General features: G+C 43.8%; 1 protein-coding gene across 19 annotated transcripts; it reads right to left on the bottom strand.

The window, feature by feature from the left end:
- Positions 1 to 334: 334 nt before the first annotated feature.
- On the bottom strand, positions 335 to 12,672 carry VDAC3 (voltage dependent anion channel 3). 19 transcript variants are annotated; one of them, XM_081519183.1, is made up of 10 exons: positions 12,576 to 12,672; positions 11,548 to 11,725; positions 9,826 to 9,894; positions 8,918 to 8,967; positions 6,130 to 6,282; positions 5,196 to 5,248; positions 3,832 to 4,059; positions 2,480 to 2,630; positions 1,277 to 1,334; positions 335 to 850 (listed from the first exon to the last, which is right to left on the bottom strand). In XM_081519183.1, the coding sequence occupies exons 2-10, from the start codon at positions 11,657 to 11,659 to the stop codon at positions 762 to 764; spliced, it is 963 nt and encodes a 320-aa protein (XP_081375309.1). In that variant the 5' UTR covers positions 11,660 to 11,725; positions 12,576 to 12,672; the 3' UTR covers positions 335 to 761. The 19 variants fall into 19 exon arrangements, with proteins under 19 accessions (XP_081375309.1, XP_081375307.1, XP_081375310.1 ...); XM_081519181.1 differs by having other exon boundaries at positions 335 to 853; XM_081519184.1 differs by having other exon boundaries at positions 335 to 853; positions 1,273 to 1,334.
- Positions 12,673 to 13,069: the final 397 nt, after the last annotated feature.

A 13,069-nucleotide genomic window follows, 5' to 3' on the forward strand; every position in this document is an offset into this window, starting at 1 on the left:
ACCCCCTGCTCCAGCCTCTCCCTGGCAGCATTTCCCCCGCTGCCCCCTTTCCGCCCACTCACACTCTCGCTCCTCCCGCGCGACTTTACAGAACTACCAGTAGGACAAACTCTCTCACTGCAATGGGCAGCGAGGAGCCCAGCAGATGTGCCCCTGCCCCGCAGGACGAGACTCGGGCTGACCCAGAGCAGCAGCAGCAGGGAGGCCGACAGAAGTGGCGGCAACGGGCAGGAGCACAGCCACGTTCAGGCCAGAGCCCGCCTACGAGAGCGCCCCTCACAGCAGAGTCAGTCACACCAAACACAAGCACCCGGCACCGGCCAAGTCAAGTCAGTTTATGTTCCAAATGTGATGGGTTTATTTTACTCTGATGCAAAACCAAAGATTCCACTACCGTACAGAGACCAGTATATTACAAGGTCATGAAAAAGCGGCGTGGGACATGCAGGACGTGATGGACAACAGGGTCGGGTCGTCTCCTTTGAACATGACACTACACCGTCGCTGAGGAACACATTGAAAATAACACTGCAGAACTGAACTGAAATGTGGCACGAACCTGACAATTCCGGACATGCCTTCAAGCACCTCCCTTAGGATGGACTCGGTACCTACGCTTCAGTGTGGGAAGGAGTACAATTCTTTGGAAGAATAAAAAGTTCACACTTTTGAAATTTCACAGAAGAATTTTAAGGCCAAAACATAGTGGGTTCTTTCTCTTCACCTCCAGGGACAAAGCTGATGCTTTATTCAAAACCACACTAAGCTTCTAGTTCAAATCCCAGACCGACCTTGTGCCCTCCTGCATTGAAGTTCTTTCCATCGATTAGAGCTGACAGGGTCAGTTTCACTCCTGAGAAGAAGAAGATCACAATTACTTGTAACAAGCATCACAATCAGATTCTGTGTTTCCTAGAAACCATGGGTGGAGTCAGCGGCATGGGTTCAGCTGGCAGAGAGATTACAGCTATTACTAACTTAACACTGGGGATCCATAACCACCTGATCTGTCAAGCAGTCAGGACACACTTTACTTGGAGTTCAGGCTTGAGAATGATGAGTGATCAATGAAACTCACAAGCCAGAGGAACCAAATTATAATTAGAAATACACATACATATATTTAAACAAAAGTACTGAATCTGTTTTCCTTCCAACAACCAAATGTTACACAGTGGTCTGAATTACCCTAAAGTGACTGCAGGTTGTCTGTAATTTTCATTATTCCTCACTCTCCTTCTACTCCAAGCCCACTGTTATTCATTCCATTACTCACCTGGTCGAAGAGTCTGAGTGTAACCCAGTCCAATCAGGCTGGCATTGTTTACTTTAGCCTAAGATAAGGAGATGAAACAGAAACAGAAATCAATTTCATAATATGTAAGTCCAACACACCCACTTCATGCGTCAGCTTTCCAAAGCTGAGACACCTTAGGACCAATCCAGAATTACTGAAACTGAAAGCTAAATTAATAAAAGATAAATTTTTTAACAAGTCAGTAGGACTAGTAGGGACAGAGGGGACCTTGAACATGCAGCTTAAGGGCCTCGAGCAAAATGTGAAAACACCATGTGGCCAAACATCCCTCCCTGTGCACCAGATTCTTCTGAGATACCAGTTTTACAACCTCTGACAGTGGTAAGAGAATGAACTCTGGTGACAGACAGATCTGGGATCAAATCCTGACACTGCCTCTTACTGAGTGACCTTGGGCAGTTACCTGACCTCTCTAAGTCTCAGCTCCCTCGTCTGTAAAGTGGGGGAGGAGGGTAATATTATTCACCAAACAAGAGCAGTTGTGAGGATTGCATGAGATAATACATACAAAGTCTTAGCACAGGACCTGAAACTTAAGAGCTCAATTAGCATTATTAACAAGAATTACTAATGGCAACTGGGCTTCCCTGATAGCTCAGTTGGTAAAGAATCCACCTGCAATGCAGGAGACCCCAGTCAATCCCTGGGTCAGGAAGATCTGCTGGAAAAGGGATAGACTACCCACTCCGCATTCTTAAGCTTCCCTTGTGGCTCAGCTGGTGAAGAATCCACCAGCAACGAGAGAGACTTGGGTTTGATCCCTGGGTTAGGAAGATCCCCTGGAGAAGGGAAAGGCTGCCCACTCCAGTATTCTGGCCTGGAGAAGTCTATGGACTGTATAGTCGTTGGGGTCGCAAAAAATCAGACACGACTGAGAGACTTTCACTAATGGCAACAGAAAAAGTAATTGAAACCCAGGAATCTATAGATAAGAAAATTTTGAGGCCAAGAGATAAAATGACTTGAGAAGGTCAGACAACAAATATGGGAGGAACCAGGATTGAAACCCATGTTTCCCGACTTTAGGGAGATGCTCCTCTCACTACACCGTGACCAGCTCAAAGTTAATAAAGAACATGCAAACCATGACCACATCACAACGTCCATTTGTAACTCGGATGAAACCCGAGGAGCAGACCCCATGTGACCGCATATCCTTACAGAGAGAGAAGTTCTACAGTCCAGCTTGTACTTAGCAGCGATGCCGAAGCGGGTGTTGTTACTGCCGGCCGTCCACGCGAGGTTTATCGACGTTTCAATCTTCTCATTCACCTTCTGGTAGATCGACCCTCCAAACTCAGTGCCATCATTCCTGTTTTCCCGGCACAAGAAAAACTCATTAAGTACCTAGTTTGTTACAGTATGGAAACAAATTCTAAGGCTATCTAATCAGGGTCTCGTTTTATAACTTCAAGATTTCAGTAAACTTCTAGCATAAATGACTATCAAATAAAAGTTATATAATTTATAACCACCTAATTAAAGCACAGTAACATCTGATTCATTTACTTGGCTCCCCCACATGATATAAATTTCTTAAACAGCATTCGACTGGGCACAAAGGCAGATACCCAGTAAATATAATCTGTATGTCTCTCAGATGTTCCCAATACTTAGAAACTTCAAAAGAGAGTTCCACAAAGATTCTGTGAGAAAACATATATGGTAGCACAAGCCAATTCTGGATTCATTCAAAACACAATCTCAGCATAAGAAAGCGCCTTCCATGCAACAGCTACCGTGCATGACCCAGGATACTGTTTCGGAGCATCTCAGAGGTCAGCCCCTGAGCTCGGATGGCTTTCCTGACAATACCGTTTCACCAATTTCAATGCCTCTGCCGACACCACTAGTGACTTTAGGCATCACAAGTGGCTTAGAGTGTCTAGTGGACGGCAATCTGCAACAGTTCAAACACACAGAGCTAATCCTTCTCTTTTCTCTCTGCGACAGTGGTAGTGCCCAGTAGGCCAGGACATGAAATAACAGTTTAAAGTTCAAATCCATGTAACCAACAGGCTGCGGCCTACAGACTTGAACCCAGGACTGCTCTGGGGACCCTGCTACTTCTGAATACAGCACAGGTACCTGGGGTCACACCAGGGTACCTGAACACCTCCACAGAATTACACTTGCGCTGCTCCAGGACTCTCTGCTCAATCAGGGGGTTATTCCTGATCCAAACAGACCTGCTTCCAAAAACTGCCAAGATGAGCAGGGAACCAGAGGAAGCAGCAAAACCTCTCCGAAGGACCCTCCCATCAAAGGGAATCCTTGCCCTCGCTCTCTCCATTCCAGGCTCGGAGGCCAGCAGTGAGCGCCAGCGCGGAGGGCACCAAGCGCCACAGTGCTCTGCTGACTTCGAGGACAGCATGGCAAGGCTGGGTGTCCACCATGGCATCATTACATGCAAGCACCACCCCCTTCCAACCTGCGCAAGATGCTAATGGCTACCATCCTTCTGGGCGGCTGGATGGGCACTAAAGGAGGAACTCCGAACTTGGAACACTCACACGTGAGTGTGCAGCTGGAAGTCTGCGGCCTTGTAACCCAGGGCGAAATTATTCTGTGACAGTTTGGATTTGGCTGTGTCAAAACTCATCTGATAGCCAGCAAGCCAACCTTCAAAAGCCAACACAGCCCAGCCATAGATGGTTGGTCCTGAAAAATCTATATCAACATTACTGCCAAGACTGAAACAATCCCGTTTATATGAGGCCTTCAATTTGCCACTCTTCTTTCTGTAAAACAAACAAGAACAACACAGCAAAACATGAGCTTTTACTGCCGTCTAGGGATCTTGAGAGTAAGATACCTTTTCTCCCCCCATGTAAATATTATTTTGGTAGAAGGCACAAACAGACTAACAATGTTTCAAATGACTTAGCTCTACAAATGTAATTTTGCTAGGATTTGAAATATATATACTATTTTTTACCTATTCTCTAAGTTCAGATGACAGGGTATTTCATGATTAATTTCATAAAAGCACAAGAAAAGTATAAAAAGGTGCAAGATATTTCAGTACCAAATTAATAATCTGAATGCGTATGTATATACACATATAAGAAACCAAATTTCTTTAAATGTTTCCAAATGGTACAAAAGGTAACACCCGACACAATTTTAGATTATTAACCTGTCACGGAGAGAAATGTACTTTATTTTTTGGTAAGCATGTTTATCTTCCTCAGGTCAGTGTTGTCTCCCTGGACAATGTGGGATAGAAGTGCACACTTCTGAAGGACAATTTTGTGAAAACACAAAATTAGTCCTTAACAGTCCAGGGCGATTCCAATCAGGCCTCTTATGAGAACACTTGTCCCGAAGACAATGCGGGTGTGCAGCACGAGGGGCACGCCTGCTCCGCGGCTCAGGAGGACCTCACTCCGTCGAGTGCCTCGCCTTTAGAGACAGGCAGGTAGGAAACAACAAAGTGCCCACTGTTCAGATGAAAACACCGAGTCAGAGAAGTTGGGGGATTTACAAAGGCTAAGAAGTCAAGTAAGCAGAACCGCTCTTTACACTGTTCTGCTGCCAGGAGACGACACGCTTTTCTAAAGATGTTAACTTCCCAGCAAGACCTCACATCCAAGAATCCTCAGGATAGCTTAAAAACATCTAGTCTCAGACCCTTCTTGCTCCTACATTTTTCCCACAATGTGCCTCTTTGAATTACATTTACAAGTCCTTGTTCAACTGCCCAGATTTCAAATGAAAACCACCCCCTGCCTCCGGCAGTCTTCCTCCCCGTCTCCTGCACACACAGGTCTCTGCTTGCCTCCCCTTCTGAGCTCCTCCTGCAGCCCCCTCCTCTAAACCTCTCCATCCCTTCAAGAAACAAGACCATTTCAGAAAACGGGGTTGGGATAATTACCCTGTGTTCGGCACAAATATGGTATCAAGAGTCAGTTTCAACCCTTCAGCCAGCTGAAAAATAAAGATTTAAATTTAACAATTAGCATTTTTCAATTCTTTTCTTGACTTGAGAAGCCAATTCTGAAGTTCTCTCTAACTCCTTCGCTAACAAGGAAGTCATTAAAGAAGCCAAATATTAGATTATTTCATAAGTTGCCCCTTCTTCCTTTTCCCTGCCCCTCCCCACTCCCCTCACCCCAGGCTTCATCATGATTCTCACCAAAAAAAGGGCTGAAACATACAGGTCAGATCCAATTATAATTAGCCAATAATGTACATTGAGAGTACAAAACAACAAAATCCCAATGCGACAAAATAATCGTGATACTCTTTTGAAATTATTATGGTAACTGGACATTTAACAAACCAACCTAAGTAACTTATTCAGCTACACAGATGCATTATCTATATATGATAATGTACATACAGACATACTTCAAAAACTAATGCCCTGAATGTAGCAGACACTTGACAAGCATCTGCTGAAAGAGTTGCTCTTTGAAAACATTAAAGAATTTTTAGAAACATTTTTCTGTGGAGTCAATTTTGCGATGATTACAAAAACAAAATTAAATCACTACAAATAGCTTGGTCTGCTCAGGAGAGGTCCAATGTATCTCAGTAAGTAGAACTGGTCAGAACAAAAGATGTCATAATTATGTCCTCACCAACAAAATCTTACTTTCTAGAAACATGAAACATACCAAAGAAGGCCATGTGCAAAGAAAAAAATACAGCAACTAGACAGCGTGCAAGACTTCGCTCAGATTGTATTTGGACAAAATATACACTGTGGACAAAAGCAACACTGTGGACAAACTGATGACAGTTTGTTCAGCATCTTATCCCCAAGATTAAGTTCACCCTGCAAATAACTTCCAACCCTCTCTTACCTTATTCTCCCAAGAGATTTCTGTCCCAAGAGTATTGTCTGTGTTCCACTTCTGGGTGAAGGTCAGTCCATAGTCACAGATCTTGTATTTGGTCTCTAGGTTGCCGGATGCTTTCCCTGTATCAGTGTAAGCATGACCAGAAGTAGAAAATTCCTGGTAAGAAAAAATAATTAAGATCAGCTCACCAAACAGAAAATATTCATTCCAGAAAACAGTCTTCAATGCAGCAGAAACCAGTACAACTGACTTTCTACCACAACCCTACTCTGCAGCACCTTACTTCCTGCTCTCCTCTCCTTCTGATCTCCAGACATTTTCACCAGTTTTGCAAACTTCCCATTACTTCACCTCTCTTACTGACATTTCTGTTCCATATACCCTCTTACTAAATGGGAATCTGAAACTCGCTCTTTTAAAAAAAAAATATCTTTACTGAAAATGTCTTTCCTAAAAAGACAAAAATATTGAATCTTCAACATTTACTTCATGACATGAAAAAGACTTAGTTCTCTATGAGACCTTTTGAACTATTAGTTAATTTTAAAGTCTTTAAAGAATCCCCAAACACTGGAAGCTTTAGATTCCCTCCTTTATAAGGGCCAGAACTTTACTGCATTAAAAACTTTTTAAAATTTTCATTGTGGTGAAATACACTTAACATAAATTAACCATTTTTATGTGTACAGTACACTGGCATTAAGTACATACACACTGTTAGGAAAAATTTATTGCTTTTGCCCACAAAACTATCTGTAAGATTTTCAGCATAAACAATTTCAATATTTGAAAGTATCTATCCATTTTTCACAACAAAATGGAATGTTGTAACTTATCCCTCTCCCTCCCTCTCCCCTGTCAAATAGTCACTATGAATGGCTCAAAATAAACCCTCCTCCCTAGTTAGGTCATATGACAGTAAGCAATTAGAAACACATCTCCTTCTAGGGGGAAGCGAACAGTCAGCACCTGTCACTGACAGTCTAGGAACTGTCAAGGAAAACACATTTCTGACTGGCCCTGTTTTTAGAGACCGTGTCTGAAACATCGCCAACTGTCAGGAAACGCCAGCAACTCTTCCCCAGTTGTTTTAGCACCTGCAATATGAATCCTTCCTCCACCGAACGCCCTGCCCCCTAACTCTCATTCTATAGGCTGATGGCACAACTGGGAAACTGTGATCTGTTTATCTACACTGCACAGCGAGTTTTCACAGAGAGTATCACACTGCGCACTACGGGCAAGGCCTTGGCAAAACCTGACAAAATGCTAGTCATGTTTAACAACTCACATCACTTTCTTTTAGTAGATCCAGCTACCGCGTGTTTTACTTTTCACACTTACCTTTTATAAACTTGCAAGTATAGCAAATATAAACCTTAATTTTGGCGCAAAAAGTTAAGGCAGAAGCGTATTTAGTCTGTATTTCTTTCTTATCATCATTACTTCTTAGTCTGAAGCTGTCAAAAATCTAAAATACCAAAGGTCCAAATCTCAAACACAAGGCTATAATTTTCCTAAGTTGAGTTCCAGGCTCACAATTACTTTAAATTTTGTTTAATTTCATAATTAGCTCAAACAGTGCAAAATATATTTATAACATGCACATAACACCTACAGTTCTGCTGTAATGCTAGTATGCAACAAAACAATCATGGAAATGTTACTGTTATAAATGGCATATCATCAAAATACCAAGATACGATCTAGGCAATCTGGAGCAATGGATGAAATTTTTCCTAAATCAATACTAAAGAACAAAAACAGCCATAAAGACAAAGCACACAAATATACTGTTTTTCTTACCATCTGAATGAATATTCACACACAACAGCAGCATGAAAGGAAGATAAAATTTTAGTTGTTGATTTTCGCAACACAAAACTACCTTAAGCAAATTTAAAATACTAATTAAAATGAGTTTGATTTTTGTTTTAATAGACTACATAATAAAATCCCATCTTAGGAGGGTAGTTGCATAAATATTTATTTACTACTAGAAAACCCAGGGAAAGAATAGTGACAAACCAGGATTAGACGAAGTATGAGACAAAGCATCATAAATACTCCACATGCTTCTTGCTCTTCTAATTAAATCATTATATCCAGAAATAAAATTTGCACTGGTTTGAATAGGCAAATACCAAAGAAAAAAAGATGCAGCCAGTACAGAGAAATCAGAGAATAAGGTGAATGTAAACTTGATCTATTTGCTGAAACTTATAAAAGCTCTGGTTAGTGATGCTCTGATAATATGCTGATATATCCTTTATTTCTTAACTTCCAGGAAAAAAGACTTTGTGAACATTAATAAAAGTTGACTAACCTTCTGCATGTATTTCTTCATTTGTTTCAACTAATCATGATGGGACAGAGACTAAAGTTAGTTTGTTTTTGTAAAAGGGCAACAAAGTTTGCATGAACCCAATAAAAAGGAAGCAAATATTTTAGTATCCACATACATATTCACAAAAGTATAAAAATATGGTATAAAAATACATATATATACACACACACATACATATGTATACACATGTATTCTGTATCTTCTGAGACTAAGACTCAGAATACTTTTCTAATGACAAAGATCTCCCCCCAAATTCAACCTGACTGTCCTTGGGCTCAAGTGGCTGAGTGGCTCTCTGAAATCTGAGAGGAGGACAAAGCTGTAGGGAAGATAGCGTAGCACCAAAGGTATGCTGTTTCAAGTGACTTGACTAAACAATGATTTTCAAACAGGTTCCTTTAAGTAATTATGCTACATCTTATTAACAGTATATTAAGTACTTACCACTCCACTACATGACTTGGTTTTCAGATCTATTTTGACCATGCCAAATCCTAGAGAAACACACACACACACACACAAAAATAAGTGATGTACAAAATGTGACATGCACTCCAGTCTTTGCAATTTAGAAATTATGAAAATAGTCCCTAGTACATTTCATATGGAAAATATTCAATATTCCTGTTAGGTGAGAGTGCCACAAGAAATTGAATTATAACAAATTTCTAACAAAAATTGAATTGTAACAAAAAATTACAACAAAATGCTAACAAAAATTAAGTGTAATTTTTAAAGCTAAAATAATAAAGACATATTTTAAAAGTATAAGTTAAAAAAACCTATGGATGAAAGAAAAATGCACTACTTTAAGAACCAAAATTATTAGAAATTATACATATATACAAGCTTAAAATACATAATTAACATTACTAGTTAATAAACAATAAAATGTGTACAGCACAAAAACTTAAAAATTTCAAGACTAAATTTTAAAACCAAAACTAAATGTCTACTTGGTTTCAAACACTGTATGTTCCTCCAAAGAAGTCAAAAGCTGGGTTTTCATGCTCATGAAAACACTGCATTATTTGGAGGAGGAAAAACACACTCCCTGCTTTAACTGTCCCCAGAGCTAACCAAAGGATATTACAGATTTATATTATTTTACCCCACAGATAATATTAAACATGCAAATATTATGTGTTTATGTACACAATGGCTTTTAATGCTTGTGGCACTCCACCTCTAAAAAAAGAAGTCTAGTAACCTGCTAATAGTTATCCCCTTAAATCTTGTGAAATAGATTAATGTTGACTTAACCTCATTTTACTGAGCCCGGTATCTCCCATACCTTAGGCATTCAGTATGAATGCGTACCCCACACTGGCAGTTTACAATAGCATACTTACCATATCCTTTGTTGAAGACATCTTTGGCGGCCTTTCCTAGGTCACAGTAAGTCGGTGTGTTACACATATCTTATAAAGAAAAATAAGGACAAGGGAATAAATAATATTTAGTACTTATTCACTGTTCAAGTGTTTAGTCCTGTAAGAAGAGGTATACAATGTTTCTTGCTTTGCATCCTTAATGCTTATACCCTAATGGAAGAAAAGTTCAGAGGAACCACGTGGCTCCTTTAAAAAGAGCCTTCCAGAAATCTGGAGAAGGAAAGGGTGTTTTTCATGAGATTCACAGAGGTCATCTTTCTGATTGCATTTCAAAGAAGAGAAATTTTTCAAAGGCTGAAGCAGATGCTCTGTTAAACTGGACTTCCACTTTTTAAAAGAATGCAAAAATGTACATTACTAAAACATGTCTCGGGCAGTTGTAAAGCCAGAGAGCTGTATAAGATAACAAAGTAAATTTTCTGAGGATCTGTAAAGCAGATGCAATTAAACATCTTCAGGGCTAACATTTCTGCCACTCTGAATTTCAGATCTTAAGAATTACCACACTAATTGAAGTGTATTCATCCAGAATACAGAGAAGGCAATGGCACCCCACTCCAGTACTCTTGCCTGGAAAATCCCATGGACGGAGGAGCCTGGTAGGCTACAGTCCATGGGGTCGCTAAGAGTCAGACACGACTGAGCGACTTCACTTTCACTTTTCCCTTTCATGCACTGGAGAAGGAAATGGCAACCCACTCCAGTGTTCTTGCCTGGAGAATCCCAGGGACGGCGGAGCCTGGTGGGCTGCCGTCTATGGGGTCGCACAGAGTCGGACACGACTGAAGCGACTTAGCAGCAGCAGCAGCAGCAGCATCCAGGATATGCCCTCTCTCAAAACTCTTCTTAAAATACAGTGCTATAATCTAACTATTAACCAGACAGAGGATAGATCCTACCTGCAGTGATCTGCTTACCAAAAATCGGTCTACACTCTAAAAGTTACAGTCTTCAAACACCCTAGGTGCTTCACTTCATCTTGCCTGAGGATTCTGCCAGCTTCTCTACTGCCAAGATGACCCTCTCATCAAAATTCTCAGGCCAATCAATACTGCTGAATATACCATTCCTTTGCCCTTTCTGCACAACAGGAAACCTCTTCCAGCAGCATCCTCAAAAGTCACGCTGAAGCACCTCAAGCAACCCCATTAGCCCCACTGTGCATGCTAAGTTGCCAGGCTCCTCTGTCCATGGGATTCTCTAAGCAAGAATACTGGAGTGGGTTGCCATTTCATCCTCCAGGGGATCTTCCCCACCCAGGGACTGAACCAGCCTCTCCTGCGTTTCCTGCCTTGGCAGGTGGATTCTTTACCACTGAGCCACCTGGGAAGCCCCTGTTAACCCCATTACTACGCCCAGTAAAATCCAGAGCACCAGCAAGCCCTTGCAATTACAATGCCTCAACCACCTACACGTTCAAACCTATTTATTTCTATGTAGTGGAGCTCTTAGTCTGGCCTCCTGCTAATAAGTAAGTCTCTGCCTACTCCACCACACCTGAACATGGCACACACTTCATGGTGCCCTTCTTCATTGTGAATTCATTTAAAATGTGCTCCTTAACCTAAACCTGTCAAATATGACAGACATTAGGATATGTTAAGAGAACAGAGTATAAGAATATATATAAAGTTAAGTGGAAAGAATAGAGATGAAGAAGATAAATGTACTGAGTCATACCATAATAAAACTTTGTTCTGGGCCACAAGGTTTCAAAGTTCTTTTCCAGAGCAATTAATCTACAACGCAAGTCCTCTGTGTCCCAATCATCAATTTGAGGCTTTTTACACATTGCCAACTGCAATCTGATATCACTCTTTATGATCACAAACGACGGTGGTACCTGCTGAAATTCTGCCTGAAGCCCATAATTTGGGAGGTTAAGTATAAAAACCAGGCACTACGTACTCAAGTATTAGAAACGTTAAACCTCTACAGTCTGCTTTTTAAAAAAAAAAAAAAAGGAAAGATACACTTAAGTGTTTAGAAACCTCCACAGGGACCCATTACAGTCTTTTGGCATTTTGCTTCTTTTTCAAAAGCACTTGCTAGACACTCTGCAAAAGTCGCGTGGTGGGGTGGGGTGGGGGGGGTCGTCTGACCTCAACTGTGCCCAGTTCAAGCTTTCTTTTCCAGGCCCACGATCTCGATGGGAAATGCACTGCTGGTATGAGCAAGCAAAAACTCGAGAAGCCCCAGACACGTCACGTTCCAACACACTGCCGCGGCTCTGCCGATGCACTCGTCCGTGGACGTGCACGGCGCCCCCGGGCTGCGGGAGCCGCAGGCGGGGGCAGGGCGCGAGGGGAGGTGCCGGGGTCGGGGGTGGGGGGTGGTGGCTGCAACAGCTTCACCTCGGGGACAGCCAGCTCGCCTCGCCCCCGTCAGCTGTACGCCCAGCACCCTCCCCACAGGGGCAGGGAGTCGAGGGGCCCCCTGATGCCGGATGCCGAGGCCGAAGAGGAAGCCGGGGCTCGGGGGTTCGCGGACCCGCTTTCCCTCGAAGCCAGCCTCCCGGGGGCCGGCCGGGCCAGGACGCAGGTGGCGGCGCGGCCCGCCCGTCCCCGGAGGGGCCGGTTCCCGCTGCCCCCGCCCGCGGGCCCGCGCCCCGTTCGGCGGCCCGGCCTCCGTTAGCCGCCTCCCGCGGGTCCCTGCCGGACGGCCGCCCGCCCGCCCGGCTGCCGGCCCGCGGCCCCGGCTCGCCTCACCTCCGACCGGAGGGCCCGTCAGCTCCGCCAGGAGGGGCCTGTCCGCTCCGCCAGGGCACCGCTGAAGGTCTTCTTCGGACCAACGCCGTCCGCGCCTGCGCGGCCCTACGCCCGCGGCGCCTGCGCTCCCCGAGCCCCGAATCCCGCGCCGCGGCTGCGCCGGAGAGTCGCTCCGGGGGCGCGCGCCGCGGGCCCGAGGCGGCCCAACACCTCCAACTGTCTGAGTGCGCGCGCGCGCGCCGCGGGGGCCGGCGCGCGGGGGCGGGCGCGGTGGACGTGGGCGCGCAGGCGCGGCGCCCGCGCCTTTATCTCCCGAGGGGCCCGCTCTCGCGAGAAGGCGCGGAGCCCACTAGCGACCCTTGCTCGCGGAGTGGGGTCGCCCTGCTGCTTCCTTCTCCGGCGAATGCCTGACAGACCTGTGAGGGGATTCCATCTCAGAGTGACTGAAATTCAAGAATGTGGCCTTTAGGTCCCCTCATCTTAACGATGAGGAA

The sequence above is a fragment of the Giraffa tippelskirchi genome, chromosome 8, assembly GCF_054371585.1.
Source record: "Giraffa tippelskirchi isolate mGirTip1 chromosome 8, T2T-mGirTip1v1.2.pri, whole genome shotgun sequence".
Lineage (NCBI taxonomy): Eukaryota > Metazoa > Chordata > Mammalia > Artiodactyla > Giraffidae > Giraffa > Giraffa tippelskirchi.